The sequence below is a fragment of the Mastigoproctus giganteus genome, chromosome 2 (genome assembly GCF_048544385.1).
Source record: "Mastigoproctus giganteus isolate SK-2022 chromosome 2, ASM4854438v1, whole genome shotgun sequence".
NCBI classification, from domain to species: domain Eukaryota; kingdom Metazoa; phylum Arthropoda; class Arachnida; order Uropygi; family Thelyphonidae; genus Mastigoproctus; species Mastigoproctus giganteus.
Window position 1 is genome coordinate 96708511 of NC_143576.1, and position 26598 is coordinate 96735108.

Consider the following 26598-nt stretch of genomic DNA (forward strand, 5'->3'; position numbering starts at 1 on the left):
TATTATGTTATTACGATATTACATTATCTTCGTATTATGTTTTTTTTTTTTTTTTTTTTTTGATTTGGTAGTTGTTGGCGCATCGGCTTCTGTGGCCATATTGCACCTCCCAAGGTTTTTGCAGTACTTTGATCCAAGCCCGAGGCGGGAATCGAACCCGCGACCTTTGGGTTGCCGGGCAGGTACTTTACCCACTCGGCTAGCCCGGTCGGCCCGTCTTATGTTAAAATGAATGGATTGACCATGTTTGAGCAGAAATCAGGAAAGGTTTCAATGACAAAGATCATCTACAATACTGACGAAACAGGACTTTTTATAATTTGACACCTGACAACACATTTAAATTCAAGGGCAAAAAATTTGTTGATAGAAAAAATCAAAGGCATGCTTGCTTGACTGATGGTGCTCGTATGCGCAAATATGACTGGAACTGATAAAAAAATCTGTTTGTTATCAGAAAATTGTTAAAACCTTGGTGTTTCAAAAACGTAAGGAAAACTTCCTGTGGATTACACTGCACACACACAGGAAAGTTTGGATGACTGGATATTTTTCAGTAATATGTAAATGATTGGAATAAGGAGCTATTCAAAAAGAAGGAAAATATTTTATTGTTAGTTGATAACTGTCCTGCGCATTCCCAGATTCAAAATTTATGCAACATTAAGCTATTGTTTCTGCCTCCCAATGCGACATCAATTTTATAAAAATGGACATAGGTGTAATCAAGAGTTTGAAAGAATTTTATAAAAGATTTCTTGTTCTACATCTGATCAGTCAAAGAGAACAGAAACTTACTGAGTCTATATCGATATTGGATGCTATAAATTTATTGAATGATGCATGGAACAACATTACTTCGACAATCATATTGAATTGCTTCAAGAAATCAAATGAAATTCAAATGAGATTTCAATTGTAGATGAAGAAGATGGAAATGAAGAAAACAACTTACCATTATCTGAATGGTTGCTATGTAACAACAGTTTAGGTTTTAATGCAGATAACATTGATGAATTTGTACGAGTTGATGACAACTTTACTAGTGGTCTTCCTACAAAGAGTGAAATTGTAGATACTGTGCTGAACAAAGATGATAATGACAGCGGTAAAGACAATAATTGTGATGATGATATGATGACAGTTGTAAGTGAATCAAAATCAGTGCACACTCAAGGTGCAATGGACACATTAGTCAATTTTTTTGAAGGAACTGAGGCAAATAATGAGACTTAATGCATTGAGTGTTTTAAAGGGGAACTTAAGAAATATCAAAATGAAATCTTAAAACAAACATCAATTTCAAGATTCATAAATAGACTAATTGAAATCGTGATTATTATTAAGTACAGTATTGTTTTTAATTACTGAGAAATAAATTGTGTTTAATATTAAGTGTATGGTTTTAAAATTGTAGACAATAAATTGTGTTTAATATTAAGTGTATTGTAGTTTATACAAGCACATTAATGCAAATAATAGGTAGGTATATACTTATATTATTTTTTTCTTTCTAATATTTCTTTTGTTTTTTGTATCTATCTTTTTATCAAGTTATTGAGAATTTAAAAAAAATAAGAGGTAGATTTAATTCATCACTGATGTAAAGTGTTCATTGTGTAACAGCCCCAGGGGTTTCCCCATCTCCGCTATCACTGATATAGCAAGTAATGGTTGTAACGAGGAAATTTTGTCCATCCCCTGATGCTCTTTATAACTAAGTTCGACTGTATTTAAATTTACTGTCAGATCCATAAATTATGGATTGTTAAAGTGGTATACATGAATCTGACTCCCTCTGTACATGAATATAATGATTTCCACCCCCATGGAGTGGGGGGTCACATCTTGATTCATTTTGTCATTACATAGGTTACAATTTAATGAGATCTCATGAAGTATATTCTGTTTGCATGAGATTTGTTACTGTTCACTGGGAGTTAAATAAGTATGGCTAAACAGAATGAATCCAATTTTTGGATAAAAAGATCATTAATGACATTTCCTCCTGAGATGTTATGGTGACTAATGAGTTTCAATATATATCTTTGAACTTTTTTTTTTTTTTCCCCTCTGGAGTGGGCCCCAAAGAAGGAAAACAATTAATTTTTTTATTTTTATTTTAATTTTAATTTTTTTTTTGTCTCATACTCTGAGACCATAGGTGTCCCATCTACTGGAACTGGCCCACCTTCCCGTGGTGTGGACGAGTACCCAGAATCATCTGTCCAGGTGACTGATGCTTCTGGGTAGCCAAGCGGTCAGAACATAACAACAGAACACACACATAATACACACAAACCGACGTCACACATCTGGCCCATTTGTAGTGGTACTATTCTTCACAGAGATACGAGGCGGAGTTGAACTGACATTCTAGGAGCCGCCCCTTACATAAACACATGTCCACATATACCTTTGAACTAGAGAAGTTCAATGGTGATTCTGGAGAAATTTCATGATGATTCTGAAAGAATGCCGGTACACTGTTTCTGACAGTCATAGAGAAATGAAAGCACCAATGAAAGATTTCTGATCAAGACACGATCTGATCAGTGTCCAGTAATGATGAAGTAGAGTAATGTGGTCAGTGTCCTCCCAGCTCTTAGTTGATGATGCTTGAAGAACTTTCAGTCTCTTCAGACAAGTGTTTTGAGTTCTATAATTCATCTATGATATAAAGTGCTTTGTAAGTTCTATGTTCTAGTATAAATCTGATTAATTGAATACTATTAATAAGAGGAATGGTATGATCTTGTAAATGTTATTTCAGTCCGGATACGGGTTATAGGTTTTGCAGAAATGTACAGCTACTTATTTTTACTTTGATAAATGGTGTATTTAGTCTAAACATATTTTTTCACTTCATGTTGTAAACACATACCAGCATGTGATCACTACTGTTAGGCTAAACATAAGAAGAGCCATTTCACATCAACAAGTGCATATTGTTAAACTGGTTATGTCAGTAATGGAAAAGGATTAACATATCTGTGTGCTTACGAATAACAAACTTAACTGAAAACTAGAAGAAAACCAATCATATAAAAAACCAGAAAACATCTGATTATTGGAAAAGTTCCAACTAAATAGAAGTGCATTTAGAAGGAAGAGATCTGATCTGTAGGCAAACAAAGATTAGAAATATCTCCATGATAATATGTAATTATCTATAAATGTTTGATCTGTTTAAATAAAAATTCAGGAAATCTTTGATTAAACAGATCAGACATTTATAGATAATTAATATTATCATGGAGATATTTCAAATTTCAATGAAAAGAATCACTAATAATATATGGATTTATCAATTTAAATTTCTCTATTACTATAACAGCTATATCAAAGACTTATATAAGGTATTGCTCTTTCGCTAACGAAATTTAATGATTCCCTAAACTTTTTTTTATTAATTTCTCAAAAATTAATGTGAAATTAGTATTAGTGTTGGCCGCATGGTGCAAGAAAGCCTATGGCTTATGCTGCACCAGCAAAAAAAAAAAAAAAAAAAAAAATCCGAACAAAAAAATGATAAAATCGAAAAAAAAAAAAAATAATAATAATAATAATTAATAAAAAAAAAGGAAATTATACCTATCATCCTATGCGCTTCCCTTACCCGAAAGTACTATCCAGATGACCTTCGAATTTCCCCAAACTGTCGGCCTCTACCACCCAAGAAGGCAACTTATTCCAGTAATTTATAACTTGCTGGCTAAAATAAAACTTCCTGCAGTCCAGTCTAAACTTTTCCCCCCGTAACTTGAATTTATGTCCCCTAGTTCTAGCATCATTTATAATCTTGAAAATTCCATCCTCATTCATTTTACTGATGCCTCTCAGAGCCTTAAACACCTCAATCAAATCTCCTCCAAGGTGTCTAGTTTCCAAACTCTGCAACCCACATATTCAAAGTCTTTCTTCATAAGGACGCCCTTTTGCCGATCTCACCAGGTGAGTTACCCGTCTTTGCACCCTTTCAAGAAGCTCGCGATGTCTTTCTTTACGTGCGGTCTCCATACTTGAACACAGTATTCCAAATAACACAATGCTGCATATAAAAAACTTTCTAAATGCATCCAGATAAAACAAATTACGTACTTGTCAAAAAATTTGGAATGAAGGGAAAATTCTAGCTTGGAAATGGCAAACTAAACTAATATCTATTGCATTCATGTGTCGTTTGATTTTGTTTGAAAGTAGTAGAATCTCGATTTATTCAGTGATTCTATTTCTGGTGATACAAGGTTGAAAATGATATATAGGCAGTTCGCGCTTTACGAGTTCCCGGGTTTACGAGTTTTTTTCCTCTGAAGTATCAAGTATCAACAAAATCGAAAATATGAACATTAATTGCAAAAAATGAATGTTAAACATTCATAAAAACCGCATTCCAAACCACGTGCATAGCTATACAATACAGTGTACCCCGCTTTATGATATTAATCAGTTCCAGAGACAGCATCGTATCATTAAAATATCGTAATGTGAACCCAAATAATATATTGTTTTTTGGTAATTTGTTTCAAGATCTTGGAAGTTGAAATTTTTGCTGTATAGCTAAGCTATTTACTTCTCTAAAATGTCATTTCATCGTTATCATATGTTCCGTTATAAGAATTAATTTTAAATGCCTTCCTGATATTTTTCTAAATCACATTTCTGGAGTCACAACCATAAAACAATAAAACAATTTGCACTTTCCGGTTTATTGGGCTTTTCTGTTACTTCAAGCAATTATAAACAGGTAGTAAACTCGATCTTCTTGCATTTGCAAAAATACTGATAGCTGGAATCGTGTGGTTTTTTACGTTATTATGGTGAAATGTGTTTCCCCTTTACTGGAATCTTCAATCGTATAAAAAAACAGAAATAAAATTTCAGAATCTTCTCTTCATTCCTTTTTTTTTTTTAAGCTTCGTAAAATTGTTACTCCATTCGAATCGTATTAGTTGCAATTTGTGTATGCCGTTAAAAAATGCTTATGCATGTAATCGTGAAATTTATAATTAAAAGAGAAAATTATCTTGGAAACAAATGCCTCTTGAAACATTTCTGAAGACAATGACTCCTTGTGCAACAAGCCAACGAGCCCCGAGCCAATAATGAGTGATCAACGAGTGTGCATTTTGTCGATGATGATGAAGAATAAACATTCTTTAACATTTGTAAGTCGTAAATAATTTCTCTGTTATTATAATTTGCTTGATTTTACAGGCTATGTTTTCATTTCTTTCGATAAATCGATCATTGTTTAAACATAAACTAATTAGCTAACTAAATTCATTGTTGAGAATGTAACCCCTATTTTTAACCTTATGTCTATGGGAAATAAATTCCCACTTTACGAGTTTTCATTTTACAAGTGTGTGCTAGGAATGAATTAACTCGTGAAGTTGAGAACTACCTGTACATTAAGTGGTTATGACAGCAATCAATGTCTGTTTATACAGCAGGTTATCTAATTTTATAAAGATGGGACAAGTATATAAATGTTTTTAGTGATTGATGACTTTTAAAAATAAATGCTGTGTTTAGATCACTTTCCTGAAAACCTTTGTTTTTTCTTTTCTCTCTCTCTCTCTCTCTCCCTCCCTCCCTCTCTCCATGACCTGCTGACCCTCCTCGTAATTTTGAGAACGTATACAAAGGTTTTTCACTGTCAGAACTTTTTAGTCAACACAAAAACCAAAAAAAAGAGCTGATTAGCTTTTCAGTGAACATATAAATGAATATGTACATTTAAATGAGAATAAAGAAATAATTTCTGGTGGATTTAATTAAACAAGTAAATAATTTGTCTTACGATATTCCCATTTTGGGAGATCTGAACTTGAGACCAAAAATTGAAATTGACACCAGGGTTATTAGCCATGCTTTCTTGGATATTTGCTTACTACTACCAATTCTGATATAATAACAGATACTGTGAATGCCACATTATTCTGTCCATTTGTTATTGGTCTAAACTGGAAGCTGCTAGTTATTTAGGACTATGAATGAGGGTTTCAACAGCTAAAAAGAAAAGAACAATAGCATCTTATTTGGCTGTATATTAATTTGATTATGGAGATTTTTTTCCCTCAGCATTATATGCTTTGATTACTTACTTAGATCAGCATTACTTAGATTGCAATACAATCAGTAAAACTGGGACAAAAAAAAAAGTTGTCCTGTGCAATGGCTCAGTTGTAATCTGAGCCATTGCACAGGCTTTTTTACTCCTTTTGGAATGGTCCAAAAAGCTCGTATATTAAAATTATTGTAAGACAGGGCTTCCATACCAGCAAAGCTAGATACTCTGCTTTGGTATTTTCTTAAAAATACTTTACACCTCAGATATACATCATGCACTTCATGTTTCAGTTCAACTTTTATATAGATAAATTTTACAAGCATTCTATTTGAATGGCAAGATCAAACAAACTATGAGAATCTTTTCTGTGTTCATTTAACAGAAACCTGCAAAAATAAAAATTGTAGCTGTTTCCTGACATACAGCTTTAAAACAATCACAATTTCAATAATTTTCAATTTTTTTTTTAAAAAGTACAATGTACTCAAAAATATCAGTTTTGTTTATGCTTGCCACTCATTTTTGTTAGATGTAGGCCCACTGACTGATCTATATGAATCATTTGATCAGTTGATGATCGATCAAACAACAATTAATCTGAATCTCTCTGCCAGCCTATGATTCTGCATCATATTCTGCATCACATGTGGTAGATGACTCTCATCAACCGGTGAAATACCACTACTTTGCTTATTGGAGGCTTGAAGTGGTGGAACCCATGTTTAGTTTCCAGAGCCAAGTTCTAGTCAACCCTTCCCCATCTCTTCCATCATGCAGTATGACTGATGACTTTTGAGGTTATGATGAACATCATGGCGAGATCCAATCTTCCTTACATTTCGAGGGTACAGCTCTAAAAAAGTGTTTGCAGGCCGGCCGCTAGTTAGTACACTGGACCAAACCTATTGGTAACTCTCTAGAAGGCTTCCAGATCAGCTAGTGTATAATCTTGCTACTTCTACTCTGCAGATAGTGACTGGAGGGAGTCTGAGTAGTGTGTATGCGGGGGCATTGTCGAGGCCACGTTATGTCAAGGATCTGGGTATATTCTTACAATGTGTATGCCATATCCAAAAATTTCATTACTTCATACAGCATGTCCCACTCACTTTTTCTTACTATTGAATACACCATGAATTGTCAAACTAATAGAGTAAACTTATCTCCGAAAAGATCTAAACCCTCAAAACACTTCCTAGTTCATTTCACAAATATACGTGGTCTCAATTTTAATCTCAGCAATGTCCATTTCCACTTCATCATCATCAGCCATTTTCAATCCACTGCAGGATGAAGGCCTCTCCAGCAACTTTCCAATTCCTTCTGTTTTGTGCAATGGCCATCCATTTACTACCCACAAACTCGTGAATTTCATCTATCCATCTCTGCCGTTGTCTTCCAGGTTTTCTTTTAGCTCCTCTTGGGTACCATTCTGTTATTTTCTTAGTCCCTCTGTCATCATGTCTTTGAGCTATGTGTCCTGCCCAAGACCTTTTTAGTTCTTTAGTTTTGATAACAATGTTCTTTACTTGAGTTTGCTGCCTAATCCATGTGTTTCTCTTCTTATCTAACAGTCTGATTCCCAATATAATTCGTTCCATTCTTTGCTGTGTAGTTCTCAGCTTCTCTTCCATTCTTTTGGTGAGTGTCCAAGATTCACTTCCATTAGTCATGGTGGGGAGTATACGTTGGTTCATCATTTTACGTTTCAGACAAACTGGGATATTGCTCCTCAGTATGTGACTATTTCCTGAATGCTATTTTTCAGTTTCAGTATGGTTTGTCTTTCTGTATTACTGCTCATGACTGCTGATTTAAGTCCTTTGTTTTCCCTTAATGCTTTTTTACTTTTCTTGTGTTAAATCTTCTTATGTTCTCTCTGAGTCTCTTTCTGGTATACTTGATTTTGGCCTTGTTAGTTTAACTTGCCCTTCGTTTGTTGTCTTCAGTTCATCATGACAAGTGTTTCTTGAATAATTTTTTCTTCTTTAGATTTCTGATTTCCTTTTACCTATAGGTTTTTTGGGCTTTATCACTTTCAGACAATTGTAGTATTCCTCGTCAATATCTTGGTCCTGAACAGTCTGCAGAAGCTCAAACTTGTTCTTAAGTTCCACTACATACTACTTTTTCTCCTCATGTGTTATCTCAAAGACCTTCCGTATTATTTACTCGAGTCAGTTTTTTCATTTATTTTCTTACATCTATATCAAGTGTGCCTCTTACCATTCTGGGATTACTTCCAACATTTACCTTGTTCAGGACATTAACACTGTTCACAGTATATCTTCTATTAGTGAGGTTGAAGTCAATTTCATTAGTTGTTAATCCATTTGGGCTCTTCCATATTAGCATTAGCATTAGTAGAGTCATTTTATGCAAGAAAGCAAGCTTATGCAGCATCAGCCAAAAAAAAAAAAAAAAAAACCACTTCCACTTCACCCCTCTGTTCATTCAAAATACCTGTCCAGCTGAGCCTTAAACTTATTTAGGCTATCAACTTCCACGACAAGGGATGGAAGTCTGTTCCACCAACCAACCACCCGCTGGCTAAAGGCAAATTTCCGCACATCTATCCTACATCTGTCTTTCCTCAATTTGAATTTATGCCCTCTCAGGTGATTATTCTGAGCAAGAGGAAGAATCCCATCAGCATTCAGCATACTCAAACCATTCAAGGCTTTATACACCTCTATCAGATCACCTCGCTGGTGCCTAGTCTCCAGACACTGTAATTTGCAAAACTTAAGCCTTTCTTCGTAAGAGCACCCCGTTGTTCCATTCACTAATCGTGTTGCCCTTCTCTGTACTCGTTCCAGCAGCTCTACATCCTTCTTGAAATGAAACCTCCAGACCTGTATACAGTACTCTAGGTGTGGCCTGACCATTGCCTTATACAAGGGAATAATCACCTCCATATCCACTTTCTGTTCAGAGATTCTGTTCATTCTTTTCTTGAAAAAGTGTTCATTATTGTCATTCCTCTAGATTCTGCAAATTCCACAAGTCTTTCACTTCTTTTTGTTTTCTTTCACTAATTCCAAAATTTGTTCTATAGTTTCCATTTCTGTGCTGTTTTGTCTCTTTCTAACTTTAGCACTGAAGTCCCCCAATGGCAGCCTGTTCATACCCAAAGATTCTTTGCACTCTCCTCTTCACTCTGATCCTCTCACTGCGATAAGAGGGAGGGTGAAAGCCCCTGGGGACTTGAGGGCCATTTGTTTCGTTTTGTTGTCATATTTAATAAATTGCTGAAGAGTTTCATCTTTTTCTCTTCACGCTGACCAGGCATCTTCAAGAGAACCACTGCACATTCATTGCCACCAAAGTGACATAACAAGGCTTACCAACAAGAAGGTGTGCACGAGTGGATTTTTGGGAGGCAGGCCAACTGGATTAAATCTTCTTAAATAGAAACATTGGATCCATCAGTGTTTTACACTCATTATCTGATAACAGAAGAATGCCTGTTCCTCCCTAAGCCCAAGTTGTCATTATACTTGTCACTATCATTAGTTCTATAAAGCACTCCTGCTCTCATTTTTGTATTCCTAGTGCTTATATCCCAGGGTTTATTCCCACTGAACTGACTGAACATTTCACCGGTCACCTATATCAATTGGATTCATTATCTTAGATTTCATGTGATTCTTAACTTAGATCATCCCCCCCTCCCATCTTGTCTGCCCTTTTTTGTACACATAGTACTCCTACATTCAAATTCTGCATCCCTTATGTTTGAGTGACACCAGTGGTGTATGTGGGCCAGAATGCACCGGAACAATGTTCTGGTACTTTTTTCTAAATGTCATAATAGAAAATCATTTAATTTATACACCTAATATTATGAAACAATGGCATAATCAAAGGGGAGGGAGAAATATATATTTTACCCATTGCTACTAAAAATATATATTAATAGTAATCTTTAAAATTAATAGATTTGTTTAAAAATTTATTTAAAAACAAAAATATAGACTATAAAGTATTTAAGGGCAAAGGTCTCATGCTACGAGGTAGAATGACTAATATGTAGGTTAGTGAAAATGCATCATTTTAACATAGCTATCTACTAAAGTAGTTAAATTAATTAATTAAATTGGCATCATTTTGGTTATTAAACATTAATTAATTTAACTACTTTGGTAGATAGCTATGTTAAAATGATGCATTTCCACTAACTTATATATTATGCCTTTGCCCTTAAATACTTTATAGTCTATATCACTATGCACCATCAGGCATTTCTCATATTGTGAAGTTATACTTCATAACTGGGTTGTCACTATTGCAACACCAGGGTACCTGCCCACCCACTGAAGAGAAGCCAACAAGCTTTGAAACGGTGCCATCTGGGTGGTGGTATCTGCTAAGAATAAATAACAATAGTCTTCTCCACTGGTGAAGTGTTATTTATTCAAGGTAGTACAATTCCATGGCAATTCGTTGTGGAGGCAATCACAATATGAGATATAACCAAAACGGTGCCAATTTAATTAATTAATTTAACTACTTTGGTAGATAGCTATGTTAAAATGATGTATTTGCACTAGTCTACATATTAAACAAAAATATAAATTTTGCAATGAAACTTGAATGTTTCTTACTAAAGTACGATGTGTTAGATAAAGAGATCCAATGAATGAGATATACTGTGATGCATGCAAACGCTGCGTTTTGATTGGCCATGAGCCGAATGCTAGAACTGCTTGTTCTATGAACCATGAGTCTGAACTCTGATTCAGTTACTGTACATTTGATGTGGCATTATCATATAGTCTTCTGAAGAACGAGCGTTCTAGTACTATTTTTTTTTTTAGCAATACACCTCTGAGTGACACCATATTCAGACAATGTCCATATTCAATGACAGAAGCACAGTTTTGGGAATTAATATACTGTCACTGATTATATCAAGCATGAATGTCATACAAGAAAGGTGTTACACAATTTGAGCTTTTTTCAAATCATAAAACCTAACTTTGTATTCTTCAATCAGTTGTAATTTACTTTGAGTTTTCAGTTTCAGGGGATCTATTGTTTAAATGGGTAAGCAATTAAAGTTTTTATGACAAGGTCATTTGAAAAAGCTGAAAGTTGTGTATGAGTGAAATTAGAAATTATTTTATCTTTTTCTTTTAGTATTAACTTAAGAGTTGGTAAATGCTATATTACATCAGTCAAAAACATCAAATCTTGTACACACTTATCTTACATTTGTGGATAGGATTTTTCCCCTTATTTAAGAAAATTGGCAGTGCATCTGCATAAATCATCAGGCCAGTTTAAAACATTTTAGGTTGGTATGCATCTTACAAGGCATTAGCATTAGTAGAGGCATTTGATGCAAGAAAGCAAGCTTATGCAGCATCAGCCAAAAAAAAAAAAAAAAAAAAAACCCACTTCCACTTCACCCCTCTGTTCGTTCAAAAAATCTGTCCAGCTGAGCCTTAAACTTATTTAGGCTATCAACCTCCACCACAAGGGATGGAAGTCTGTTCCACCAACCAACCACCCGCTGGCTAAAGGCAAATTTCCGCACGTCTATCCTACATCTGTCTTTCCTCAATTTGAATTTATGCCCTCTCAGGTGATTTTTCTGAGCTAGAGGAAGAATCCCATCAGCATTGAGCATGCTTAAACCATTCAAGGCTTTATACACCTCTATCAGATCACCTCGCTGGTGCCTAGTCTCCAGACACTGTAATTTGCAAAACTTAAGCCTTTCTTCGTAAGAGCACCCCTTTGTTCCATTCACTAATCTTGTTGCCCTTCTCTGTACTCGTTCCAGCAGCTCTACATCCTTCTTGAAATGAGGCCTCCAGACCTGTATACAGTACTCTAGGTGTGGCCTGACCATTGCCTTATACAATGGAATAATCACCTCCTTATCCCTGCTGGAAAAATTCCTGTATATCATTGACAATACTCCATGAGCTACTCTTGCAGCCCGTCTGCACTGCTCAGAGAACTTCATATCTGCCTGCACAACCACCCCCAAGTCCCTTTCATTCTCTACCACTGTCAGTGTAGTACCACAGAGTTGATACGTTGCTCTGGGGTTGCTGTTTCCCATGTGTAGTACTTTACATTTGTCAATGTTAAACTTCATTTGCCACCTCTCAGCCCATCTGCTCAACCTTTCCAGATCCTGTTGCAGCAGCATAGTGTCAGTAGTGTCCTTGACAACCCTGCCAACCTTTGTATCGTCTGCAAACTTGGACATTAAGCTTGATATACCATCATCAATATTATTATTTATAAATACAGAAAACAATAATGGACCCAACACTGAGCCCTGAGGGACTCCACTAATAACATTAGTCCACGATGAGCAGTGTCCATTGATTACCACTCTCTGTCTTCTCCCCCTCAACCACCCCTTTATCCATAGCAGCAATTTGCCTCCAATGTCACACTGCTCCAATTTGTGTAGCAGTCTTCCATGTGCAACAGTATCAAAAGCCTTTCTAAGATCCAAGTATATAATATCAAAGTTATTCCCTGCATCCAGTTATTTTGTGACTGCATCATAGTATCCAATCAAGTTGGTCAGGCAAGACTTCCCCTTAACAAAACCATGCTGTGTCTGAGCTGTAACTGAATTCTTGTCTAAATGATCCTGCAGTGCTTCTTTAACCAGTGCCTCCATTAATTTTCCTGGAACAGAAGTTAAGCTCACAGGTCTATAATTACTTGTGTCAGCCTTTGATCCTCCTTTGTGAATTGGGGTCACATTTGCACATTTCCAGTCTATGGGTACCTCCCCTGAGTCCAAGGAAGCTCTCATAATTATGGCTAGGGGTTTGCTTACTTCCTTTGCTGCCTCCTTTAATATAACTGGATAGATCCCATCCACCCCGGGTGCCTTTCTTGTGTTTATCTTCAACAGTTTCTCCTCCACTTTACTCCCAGTTATTTCAAGATTCTGTAGCTTACTGCTAGAGTTGAATACACCTCTGGCATTCCCCTTGCTGAATAACTCCTCATGTGTGAATGTCGATGCAAAATATTCATTTAGTTTGTTAGCTACCTGAGCAGGATCATCAACAGTTGACCCATCAATATCAAGTGGACCAATCTGATTCATCCCCTTCCTTCTAGAGTTTACATAAGTAAAGAACTCTTTGCTGTTTTTCTTTGCATCCCTTGCCAAGGATTTCTCGTAATCTGCCTTTGCCTGCCTAACCTCCTTTGTAACTTGGTTGCATATCAACTTGTATCTATCATAGGCTTCTGTGTCATGTGTTAATTTGTAAGTATCCCATGTATTTTTCTTCTCTGCCATATGCCTCATTAGTTCATCTGACATCCATTTTGGCCTAAACCTTGAACAATATTTCTTAGTTGGTATGTAAAGCCTAGTAGCTTCCAAGATAAGTTCTTTGAATGCTTCCCATTTTGAATTTGCTGTTGGTAACATCATCAGTTGGTGTCACTGTATAGAATTTAAATACTGTCTCAGTCCATTGTAGTCGCCTTTACGGAAGCAATAACCGTTCCCTTTACCCCTAATGGTAGTTACCTCTTTGAGTAAATCCCACTTCAGCACACTGTGATCACTGCTACCTAGTGGTTCATTTATCTGCAGATTCTTAATGCATGAAGAATCACTGCTGATAATCAAATCAAGAGTATTACTCCATCTAGTTGCCTCCCGAACATGCTGATGTAGAAAACAATCATCCAATAAATCAACAAAAGCCCTGCTAGTGTGTGAGTAACCAGCCCCCAAATTCCAGTCAATATCTGGGAAATTGAAATCTCCCATTCTAAGACTCTCTGATTTACTGGCCCACTCTATTTCCCTGTACAGTTCCTTATTATACTCATCAGAGTCATTAGGCCTATAGCACACTCCTACTCTCAATTTTGATCTCCCAATGCTTATGTCACACCAAACTGACTCAACACTGCACTGTCCGGCGATGTCGACTGGCTTCACTTCCTTGGTTTTTATGTGTTTCTTAACTAATAGCATAACCCCTCCCCCCTTCCTATCCTGTCAATCCTTTCTGTAGACGTTGTACTCCCCAAATTGCAGTTCTGCATCCCTTATATCTGTGTGACACCACGTCTCTGATATCCCAACAATATCTGCCTTTGATGTTTTGAGCAATACCTCAAATTCATCAAATTTATTTACTAAACTCCTAGCATTGGGGTACACGCAAGTATACCTGCACCTGTTTCTATTCTTAGCTACCCTAACACAACCCATGTGTTTACTTGTACCGCAATGGCTCCCAGCAGTCTCTGAAATACCATGCATCTTGTTTTCCAGGCTTCTGCTCATTCTAATAGAAGCAGTGCAAGAATCTCTTTCACCTCTGCCAGTGGCTAATGTCAATCTATTGGTCTTTGTCTCCCCCCAAGCTAGCAGTTTTCCGACCCACCTAACACTACCTCGATAGCATCAGCAAATATTCTTGCACCCTTTCTATTTAAGTGTATCCCATCCCTGTAGAAGCAATCTCTCCTGTTAACAAGTACAGTCCAGGCTGAAAAAAATTCTACCCCTTGAGCCTTGCACAATCTTTCCAGGGACTAATTGATCGACAAGGCTCTCATCATATACTCCCTCCTATCGTGTCTGGGCAGAATTGCAGACACTTTCAAATTCAACCCTAATTCTCGGCTTTTGTTCAACAGTGACCTGTACTTGTTAAGTAATTCTGCCGGTCTCCTACTCTTAATATTATTAGTGCCAACGTGTATAACTATATCACCTTTTGTGCCCTTAAAAGATGATATTCGCTCTACAACGTCATCAACCTTTGCCCCTGGCAGACATACCCTGGTCCTGTTCCACCTATCTTTTTTACAAAGCATGTTCCCCGTTTCCCTGACAATAGAGTCACCAACAACTACTAGTTCCTTCGGGACCAGCGCATTCTGCCTTGGGGGTTGTCTCTGTGTCACGCGATGCCCAAGTGCAAGCTCTGGCGTTGATGTGGGCAGCTGAGAGCTTGATGGGCCCCTCAATTTAGTTTCTTCGAGGGCATCCACCCTGTCCTTCAAGCTCTCATATAGGCCCACAAGAACGCCGAGTTGTTGCTTGATATCGATACACTCCTTGCATCGCGCACACACAAAGACATCCCCCTTGGCAGTATCATGTCCCGTACCCGATTGCTCTGCAAACATCAAGCAAACAGTGCATTTTATAAGGCTGTGAGTCAGAGGACAACTGCCCCCCTCAGTTGTCCTCTGAGCCACAGCACTTCCATTAGCTTGAGCCTTTTGCTTTGCCGCTCTGGTCTGAGTCATGATTCTCTTAATTTATTAATTAATTATAATTAATTATGTTATATTATTAATTATGTTAAATATAATTAATTATATTACGTTTGTAATCTAAGTCGTTATATGTATTTATTTAAACGTACAATTTAACTGCTAACGAAGTTCAACTAACGCTATCTAGTACGGTATATAACTATCGTATCACAAAGGCGGGAAAATTACGAACGGTACCGGAGTTGAAACACGTGGAAGCCTTTACTGATACTTTTATGCAATTACAAGGCCGAGTAAAGAATAAATACACCAAATTAATCAGAAAATCACAAAATAATGTTATACTACTAGATTTAAATCAAAAGTTTTAGAAAAACAATAATTTCAAATCAATAAATAAGAAAAATCCACTTAGCGGCTTTGAACACGACCCACACGACAAGGCAATAGAAAGATATTTCATTAAGGTCATTAAGGTAGTCTTCAGGGTGCAGCACTTAAAAGAAATATTTGGAGTCACAATGGTCCTTTGCATTTGTGTGGTATAATTGGTAATTTGTAGAACCGTTTTCATAGCATTATAATATTTGAAATTTTCATGGTGAATTATGCAGTGAACAGGCCAGAAAGTCGAACCCTTGGGTTGCTTTTTAAGATACCAACACGACCAATAGTTTTTTACCCAACATTGCAGTTGCTCCAACAGTTGTCACCCAAGGCTTTTTAGTAGTACACTGTCATTTGCCAGTGTTGTATCAAGAGCATGCTTGATATCAACACTGTAAGGTGCTCCTTTAACATTATTTAGTAGCATTTCTTCTTTCACAGTTTTACGGAAACATAAGAAACCAACACAGTTAACCTATGGATTATCTTGAATATCTGTGGATTCTTCAAGAGCTAAAATGAATACTACACAGGTTTTTAAACCATTTTTCAATCTCTTCTCAAAATCTTTTCTGATTTCAGAAATATGCAGCTCTCTTGTGTGAAGTGAAATTGGAATTTGCATTATTAATCTGAAGTTGGACATAAAATTTTAATGACTTCCACCACATTGTTCTTAATGAATCCTCCTTCAGTGTATGGATGTTTAGTGTGAGCAGTCTCTCATGATGTAATGAAACTGGAATTGGTCATCAAATCAGCTTCAATGCTAAAAGATGACAATAATATCTGCTAATTACATATGGCAGATTTTAAAGAATTCAGTTTATTTGTCAGTAGTTCTGAATTGAGAAGATATTGAGTTAAACTATGATTTTTCTCATAATGACATTATTACTAAATTTGTAATGAGCAAGCAGTATGTTGCAGATAAGACACTAGTTTTCCACACTTATTAGTGAATGCAAAATATTCTTTCCATTCAGAGTTAAAACTTTGATTTTCTTTTTTATAACTTTTCTTGTTATATGATGCCATATTTAAAAATAATTTATATATTAGAATAAATATATAAATTATTTAAAAATAATGATAATAATTTTATTAGATTATCTTCAGCTGATTCATAAAATCTGGAAAGAAATAAAAAAATAAGAAAAATTTGTTTAAAAATAATTTGGTGCTTAGAAACAATTTGCAAATGCTAGGTGTACATTGTTATTCAAATCAAGGTGTTAGATCAAGATAGTTTTGTAATGCAGAAGCATGTTAATTTGTCACAAGAAGTCTGATGAGTGGATGGACAACAGCAGTGGAGTATTGTGGTGCAGAATCATCAGGAACTAAAGTAGATAACACATAGCAGTGCAAGCATCATGTTTTATGTGATTTCATTTATTTATAGATTTGTTTCGTATTAGTCTGGCTTGCTTACCTCAGTACACTTTTAATGCTAACACTTATAAGCTTTTTCAAATTTAGTTAATAATATATTAATTGTACTTAATTTATTTCAGTGGATTGAAGAATGATAATTTACCTGAAACCTTTAAAGTAAAGCATTCTATTGGAGGTAATAGGTTTGCATGTCGCTATATCAAAATTGGTGAGTTTGACTTAAAATGATTACTTAATTTCATAAGTTCACGTGTTATATAATCATTGTTCACTTTTTTTTTTTCAATACTACTTGTGTATGCTACATGAAAAGTTTTATCAGCAGAATTGATTAATGTTATCACTCTAATTCTTGAAGTAATAATGTGCACTTTTGAACTTTTGCAATACCTGTTTTTGTCCAAAATGTTCAATGATGCTAACAGAAAGTTAGCATCACTGAACATTTTAAACACATGAGAGACTGTGCTTTGTATAAGCAGATATGACTGAGAAAGCCTTGTGAGTTGAAATTACAAATCAGTCAGATTTTATGCATAGTTAACAAGTTTTTTTTAAGTTAATAAGTTTTTTATACATTTTTTCTTCCTGTGAATTAAATGGGTGTGAATTTATTATTATTTTTTTTGAATTACTATACTTATGTATTGTTTAATACAGAATAGGGTGAAAATGTTCCAGGACCTGAATTTTTATTTAAACAAATATTTTCAGACAATTATATTGCATTTTCCAAAATAATGACCTTTGCGTTTTTTTTAGTTACTTTTATAATTCCAAAAAAAAAAAAAATCTTAAGCGCTTCTTTTGAAAGTTCATAATTGTGTTTGTCATAGCTGCTATAAATTCTACTTTACCAGAATATTGTTTTTCACTGAGTTTTTTTTTGGTTAGGACAGAAATAATAATTGTGTGGTACAAAGGTCAGGTTAATAAGCAGTATGTTGTAAGATATTTACAGATTACCCTTGCATTGTCATGGAATAATTTCGGTTTTTCCTTGACCATCCTTCTGCTTCATTTGATTTAGTATGATTTAGTATTAGTATTAATAGTGGGAAATTATGCAAGAAAGTAAGCTATATAGCATCATCAAAAAAACAAAAAACAAAAAAAAATTCACCTATCCATTTACTTCAATAGTTTGTTTAGTTTTTCCTTGAATTTATTCAAACAATCCACCTCCATAATAACAGATGGAAGCTTGTTCCAGCAATCAACCATCTTTTTGCTGAAGGGAAAACTTCTTCACATATATTATGCTGCCATCCTTATTGCAACCATCCTTTGAATTTTTGCCCCTTCATGTGCATAGCCGTTGAGCACAAGGAACAATCCCAATAGCATTGAGTTTGCTCAAGTCATTCAAAGCCTTTAACTCCTTAATCAGATCACCTTGCAGGTGCCTAGTCTCCAGATGCTGCAGTTTGTAGAACTCGAGCTCTTTCTTGGTAAGAGCACCCCATTGTTCTGCTCATCAATCTCATTGCCCTTCTCTGTACTCATTCCAGCAGCTCCACATCCTTCCTAAAATGCAGCCTCCTGACGCATATACAGTACTCAAGATGTGTGGCCTGACCATTACCCTATACGATGGGATAATCACCTCCTTATACCTGCTAGCAATATTCCTGTATATCTTTGACTAAATCCCATGAGCTAACCTGGCAGCATGTGTGCACTGCTCAGAGCGCTTCATATTCAATCAGTAGTAGTAGTAGTAGTAGTGGCATGTGATGCAAGAAAGCAAATGTATGAGCTTATGCAGCATCAGCCAAAAAAAAAAAAAAAAAAAATCACACCATTCCCTCCAAATGCCTGTCCAGTTCCTCCTTAAATTTATTCAACCTATCAACTTCCACAACGACAGATGGAAGTTTGTTCCAGCAATTAACCACCCGCTGGCTAAAGGAAAATTTCCGCACATCTATTCTACATCTGTCTTTTCTTAATTTGAATTTATGCCCCCTCAGATTCGTAATCTGAACAAGTGGAAGGATCCCATCAGAATTCAACGTGCTCAACCCATTCAAGGCCTTATATACCTCAATCAGATCACCGCGCAGGGGCCTAGTCTCCAGCCACTGCAATTTGCAGAACTTAAGCCTCTCTTGGTAAGAGGATCCCTTCATTCCCCTCACTGATCTTGTTGCCCTTCTCTGTACACGCTCAAGTAAATCTACATCCTTCCTAAAATTAGGCCTCCAGACCTGTACGCAGTACTCAAGGCGTGGCCTGACCATTGCCTTATACAGAGGGATAATCACCTCCTTTTCCCTGCTAGAAAAATTCCTATATATCATTGACAAAACCCCATGACCTGCCCTGGCAGCCTGTCTGCATTGCTCAGAAAACTTCATATCTGCCTGCACAATTACTCCCAGGTCTTTTTCATTTTCTACCACCTTAAGTGTAGTACCACACAGTTGGTACGTTTCTCTGGGGTTACTTCTACCCATATGTAGTACTTTGCATTTGTCAAGGTTAAACTTCAGTTGCCACTTCTTAGCCCATCTGCCCAAATTATCTAGATCCTGTTGCAGTAGCACACTGCCATTACTGTCATTAACAACCCTGCCAACCTTTGTATCATCTGCAAACTTCAACACTCACTAAGCCTGATATACCTTCATCAATATCATTGATAAATATACAAAACAGCAGTGGACCTAACACCGAACCCTGTGGGACTCCACTAATAACATTAGTCCAAGAAGAGCAGCACCCATTGATTACCACCCTCTGTCTTCTAACACTTAACCATCCTTTTATCCATTGTAGCAACTTACCCTTAATACCATTCTGCTCCAATTTGTACAATAGTCTTCCATGCGCAACAGTGTCAAAAGCTTTCCTGAAATCCAAATATATGATATCAAAATTATCTTTTGCATCCAGTTCCTTTGTAACCACATCATAATATCCTATCAAATTTGTCACACAAGACTTTCCCTTAACAAACCCATGCTGTGCCTGAATTATTGCTGCAGTCTTGTCTAGATGATCCTGCAGTGCATCTTTAACCAGCGACTCCATTATTTTACCCGGAACAGAAGTTAAACTAACTGGTCTGTAATTAATCGTGTCACCCTTCGATCCCCCTTTGTGAATTGGGGATACATTTGCACATCTCCAGTCCATGGGAACCTCCCCTGAGTCCAAGGATGCTCTCATAATTATGGCTAAGGGTTTGCTTAGTTGCTTTGCTGTCTCCTTTAATATAACTGGATAGATCCCATCCACCCCAGGTGCTTTTCTTACGTTTAACTTCAACAATTTCTCTTCCACTTTGCTCTCGGTTATTACAAAATCATTAAGTATCTTGGTACAATCTGATAACCTTCTGCCATTTTCAAACCTTAATAATTCCTCACGTGTGAATGTAGATGCAAAATACTCATTCAGTTTGTTTGCTATCTGAGCAGGATCATCAACAGTCGAACCATCGATGTCAAGTGGACCGATCAGATTCATCCCCTTCCTTTTAGAGTTTATATAAGTAAAGAAATCCTTGCTGTTTTTCTTAGCATCTTTTGCCAAGGATTTCTCGTAATCTGCCTTCGCCTGCCGAACCTCCTTTGTGACCTGATTACATATTAACTTATATCTGCCATATGCTTCTGAGTCGCTTGATAATTTATATGCATCCCATGTATTTTTCTTCTCTGTTACGAGTCTCATTAGTTCATTTGACAACCATTTAGGCCTAAACCTTGAACAATATTTCTTAATTGGTATGAACCTTTTAGTAGCTTCCATGATTAATTCCTTGAATGCTTCCCACTTAGAATTTACTGTTGGTAACATCGTCAGTTGATCCCACTGTACAGAATTTAAAAACTGTCGGAGACCTCTGTACTCGCCTTTACGGAAGCAAAAACCCTTTCCTTTACCCCTGATAGTAGTTAAATCTTTAAGTAAATTCCATGTCAGTACACTGTGATCACTGCCACCTAGTGGTTCTTTTATCTGCAAATTCCTAATACACAAATGATCACTGCTGATAACCAGATCAAGAGTATTACTTTCTCTGGTTGCCTCTCGAACATGCTGCTGCAGAAAACAATCATCCAATAAATCCACAAAAGTCTGACTAGTGTGTGAGTGCCCAACCCACAATTTCCAGTCAATATCTGGGAAGTTAAAATCCCCCATTATAAGACATTCTGATTTACTAGCCCACTCTATTTCTCTGTACAATTGTTCATTGTACTCATTCAAGTCATTAGGCCTATAACACACTCCTACTCTTATTTTTGCTTTCGCAGTGCTTATGTCACACCAAACTGACTCAACAGTGCACTGTTCATCTATATCAACTGGATGCACTTCTTTTGATTTTGTTTTTCTTTATTAACAGCATAACACCTCCTCCCTTCCTATCCTGTCTATCCTTTCTGTACATATTGTACTCCCCAAATTCCAGTTCGGCATTCCTTATATCTGTGTGACACCACGTCTCTGATATCCCAACAATATCCGCCTTTGATGTCTTGACCAACACTTCAAATTCATCAAATTTATTTACTATACTTCTAGCATTGGTATACATGCAAGTATACATGCACCTATTCTTATTCTTAATTACTCTAACACATCCCATATACCCACCTGTTTCACGATGACTGCCATCCGTCCCTGAAACCCCCAACACCCCTCGCTCCAGGTCGCTACTTATTCTAATAGAAGTTGTGCAAGAATCACCTTCACCTCTGCCTACGGCTACTGTTAAACTATTAGTCCTTGTATCCCCCCAAGCTATCAGTTTTCCGAGCCACCTAACACTGCCTCGATAGCATCAGCAGATATTCTTGCACCCTTTCTATTTAAGTGTATCCCATCCCTGTAGAAGCAGTCTCTCCTGTTAACAAGTACAGTCCAGGCTGAAAAAAATTCTACCCCTTGAGCCTTGCACAATCTTTCCAGGGCCGAATTGATCGACAAGGCTCTCATCATATACTCCCTCCTATCGTATCTGGGCAGAATTGCAGACACTTTCAAATTCAACCCTATTTCACGGCTTTTTTTCAACAGTGACCTGTACTTGTTAAGTAATTCTGCCGGTCTCCTACTCTTAATATCATTAGTGCCAACGTGTACAACTATATCGCCTTTTGTGCCCCTAAAAGATGATATCTGTTCTACAACGTCATCAACCTTTGCCCCTGGCAGACATAACCTGGTCCTGTTCCACCTATCCTTTTTACAAAGGATGTTCCCCGTTTCCCTGACAATAGAGTCACCAACAACTACTAGTTCCTTTGGGACCAGCGCAATCTGCCTTGGGGGGTTGCCGCTGTGTTGCGTGATGACCAAGTGCAAGCTCTGGCGTTGATGTGGGCAGCTGAGAGCCTGATGGGCCCCTCAATTTAGATCTTTCGAGGGCATCCACCCTGTCCTTCAAACTCTCATATAGGCCCATAACAACGCTGAGTTGTCGCCTGATTTCCTTACACTCCTTACATCGCGCACACACAAAGACATCCCCAATGGCAATATCATGTTCCGTTCCAGATAGTTCGGCAAACATTTCAGAAGTTGCACATTTTTTAAGGCTGTGATGCGTTGGAGAATCGCCCCCCTCAGTTCTCCCACGAGTCACAGCACTCCTGCCACTTTGTGCCCGTTGCTTTGCTGCTCTAGTTTGGGGCATGATATTTTAAATTAATAAGATCAATAAATTAAATTAAATTAAATGTCAATACTATGCTATCTAATAGAAACAGTGAAGCATATTACTATTTCTATAATTATACGTTAGAGCTACCTAGCTACCTCAATTAAAAATTCGAATTCCCTACCACTATAAACAAAAAACAATGCCTGCAAGATTCGAACGGACTAACGGTTTTATAAAGTATTACGTATATCTACAAAAACTGTTTATATAAATTAAAATAAAAATAACCAGCGTAATTATAACTATAAGACTAAGTATTAAGTACAATATAAAATAACAATTATGTAAATAAAAAGCAAACACTTATCGTTTGCTTTTTATTACCACAAACAATTACCTCCAGATCCTCTTCATTTTACGTATCCTGAGTGTTGTACCACATAATTGTTATGTTGCTGTGGGATAACTGTTACCCATAAGCAGTACCTTGCATTTAAAACTTCAAATGTCAACGTTAAAACTTCAAATACCATATCTCAGCTAGATCTTTTTCTAGATCTTGTTGCAGCAGCATACATTCATTACTGTCAGTAACCACCTTGTAACCTTTTTATCATCTGCAAACTTAGACATTAAGCCTGATATACTCTAATCAATATCATTATTATTTTCTGTGTTTATTAATATCATTAATAAACACAGAAAACAACAATGGGCCCAGTACTTAACATATGGGACACCATTAATAACATTAGTCCACGAAAAGCAGAGTCCATTGATAAAAACTCCATCTTCTCCTACTCAACCATCCCTTTATCCAAAAGCAGTAACTTTTCCTTAATGCAACACTGCTCCAGTTTGTAAAGAAGTGTTTTATGCGCAACAGTATCAAAAGCTTTCCTGAAATCCAAGTACAGCCAGTCATCGCATAACATGAGTTCGATTAACGCGATTTTCAGTTAACACTATTTGAAAAATTATACCACTTTACACGATGCAAATTTCCGATCTTTTTTTTCAATGCAATAGTTGAAAAAGATTTGAATCGCGCGTTAAGCTCACCGCGAGTCGTACAGTCAATAAACAAATGTTTGCCTGCTGCCCACCTCGGTGTGTTCCATCAACCATCGGAAGAAGACGTGTTACTTGTTTGTCTCCTGATAATAAAGTCAATGAACACTTGCATAAAAATTCAAATTTTTAAATGAGCCGGATGAAAATGTTACCGCGAAGGAGATAACGGTAAAAGAATTAGATGAAATCTTTCGTATCGCAGAGAACCTCAAACAAAAAGTTTGAGGTTCTCTGCGATATTTATTTCGCCAGGGCCCAGAGAAGATTGTTGTCGGCTATCGGAAATTGATGAAAAGAGAAAGTCAACACTGTTCAAATATTTCCGCAACAGTCATTTCTTCATTGTGTATTTTATGTCAGAGGTTCCCAAACTTTCTCGGTTCACGGCGCCCTTAGTGTCTCAGTAATGTTTTCAAGGTGCACCCAGACCAAAAGAAATACCTAACAGTTCCGTTTAGTAGTTAGGTCCAAACAACTTAATAAGAAATGTTGAAACTGTGAACTACCTCGAGCTAGTAGTTCGCGTGGTGTCAGACAGATGTCGAATATCGCTGTGTTTCCCTCAAAAATTTAAAATATTCTGCGGCGCACAGTTTGGGAATCGCTGTTTTATGCAATAAACATTTAATTCCATAATTATTTTCATTATCTTTTACATTGTATACAGTTAAAAAGTTATTTAAAAGGTATTTTTAAAATTCTTTATGGACATTCCAGAAGGTCAAGGATCAATTGTAATTTTTCCTATTGATTATTATATTCGATTAACGCGTTTCCGTTTTGCGCGATGCGCTCGCGGGACGAATTAATCGCCTTAATCGAGGCCAGCCTGTATATGATATCAAAATTGTTTTTTACTTCAGTTTATTTGTCACTGCATCCTAGCATCCAGTGAAATTGGTCAGACAAGTTTTTCCCTTAACAAACCCATCCTGTAACTGAAATATAACGGCAGTCCTGTCTAGATGGTCTTGCATTACTTCTTTAACCAGTTAGTCTGTTCTTTTCCCTAGAACAGAAGTTAAGCTAACAAGTCTGTCATTTTTCACGTTACCATTTGATCCCCCTTTGTGAACTGGGGATACATTTGTGAAATTTCAGTCTCCAGGGACTTCCTCTGAATTCAGAGATGCTCTCCTGATTATGGCTAATGGTGTGCTTACCTCCTTATTATAAGTGGATAGATCCCATTCACCCAATTTGCCACTTTTATGTTTAACATTGGAACCCTTTGAAAGTCTGTTGGAGGTCAGAAGTGGTGAGAAAAAGCATTATGAACACTTTGAAAAGGTACCAAATTGAAAAAAATACAAGTAATCACTAGTGAATGACACTGATGTTCAAATCCAGTTTATCATACAAAACATTTTCAGGAAAAAAAAAAAAAAAAAAAAAAGATAGATCAAGAAAAAAAACTTCTGATGAAAGCAATCCTAAACAGGCAATGCAAAGCTGATAACTCTAGGCATGTCACCTTCACTTGTGTGGAAAATCTATCCATGTTCTGGTTTGAATGAAGCAGTTTGCTTGTTTCTTTCAAGTTATGCCAACATTTGAAAGTCTGAACATAGCTCTTCAATCCAACTGAGGTCATTACTGCTAGATATTTTGAAGAATGTTATGTGCAGATTTATTTTATGAACATTTTCAAATCTTCCACTTTCATTTTGGAAATTGATTACCATAGCAGACTAAACCAGAAGGATGATTCTGCATTTCTGCCTGCCAAGGTTGTGGAGAGTCTAAAACCAGAGGAGAAGATTCTGTTCATTTGCTCAGTGAGGAAGTACATTTTCAATGTCGCTATATGGTGCACAAGTTCCCATTGAAAAATGTTCTTATAAATGCTGAGATAGCATAGATTTCATTAATTGGCAGTGCATCAGTTTCAGATATGACTTTCACTTGGCATCAATTTCAATTGGAACAGATAAATCAGTAGATGTTTTGCAGATCATTTCTTTGGTTTCAATGTGAGAACCTAACAGATACTATTATATAAGAAGAAAAAATTGATGTAACACTGTCTGGGGGACTAACAAGTGCAGCAGGAACCTTGAAATATAACAAATTATTCCAAGTCATGCTCGGAATTTTAAAAATTTCTCATAGTAGTGTTTGAGTGAATTAAACTAAGTTCAGATCTCTTTATGGCAAAACTTTGGAAATGCTCCTGACAGCCAAATATAGGCAGCCAAGGGCCATTGCAATGAATAAAACTTTGACTCAAATGAAAAGTTTTCAAAAGTATCTTTTTTGAATCAGTCAAAATCCACAGACAAAAAAAAAATCCTAAGTGAGCTGTTTGAACACATGCTGCAGTGGTAAACAATCCTATGTTGGAATTTTCACACAAAATGTGCTCTTTTTCAGCGAAATTTAATCTTTGTGCAATGGGGATTTGAAGTAAACTATCTTGTTTTTTTTTTTTTTTTTTTTTTTTTCCCCCCAGAATTTTTTTTTTTTTTTTGGAAAGAACTCTGCAAGAAATATTTTTTTATGTCTTTAGGCTCAAAAATCTTCAGTTTTGCTCCTTTTCATACTTTCATGATCCTCAGCTTTTTGGACCTCAACATTTAGTAGCAGTGTAATACTTTTATCATAACTGACAGCGTTTTATAACAGTTTTGTGATGGAGAATTTGTTGTTTTGACTCAGTTTAACCCTTCTCTTTTTTGCTGTTGTAAAAGATTTTTCAGACTTTTCACAAAAAAATGATTCTATGTTGTAACATAGTTTTTTTTGGACTAATTATTCACAAAAAAAAAAAGTGTCATAACATAGGTTTTTTGGATTTCCTTTT

At 36.4% G+C, this 26598-nt stretch overlaps 1 protein-coding gene across 1 annotated transcript in view; it reads left to right on the plus strand.

Moving 5' to 3' along the window:
- The window catches only part of muskelin (muskelin 1), a 577242-nt gene that overhangs the window by 122743 nt on the left and 427901 nt on the right, over positions 1–26598 (plus strand). Inside the window, exon 4 of the mRNA XM_090389985.1 lies at positions 17221–17309. Within this exon, the coding sequence (XP_090246111.1) occupies positions 17221–17309 (89 nt within the window). The remainder of the gene's footprint in view (positions 1–17220; positions 17310–26598) is intronic.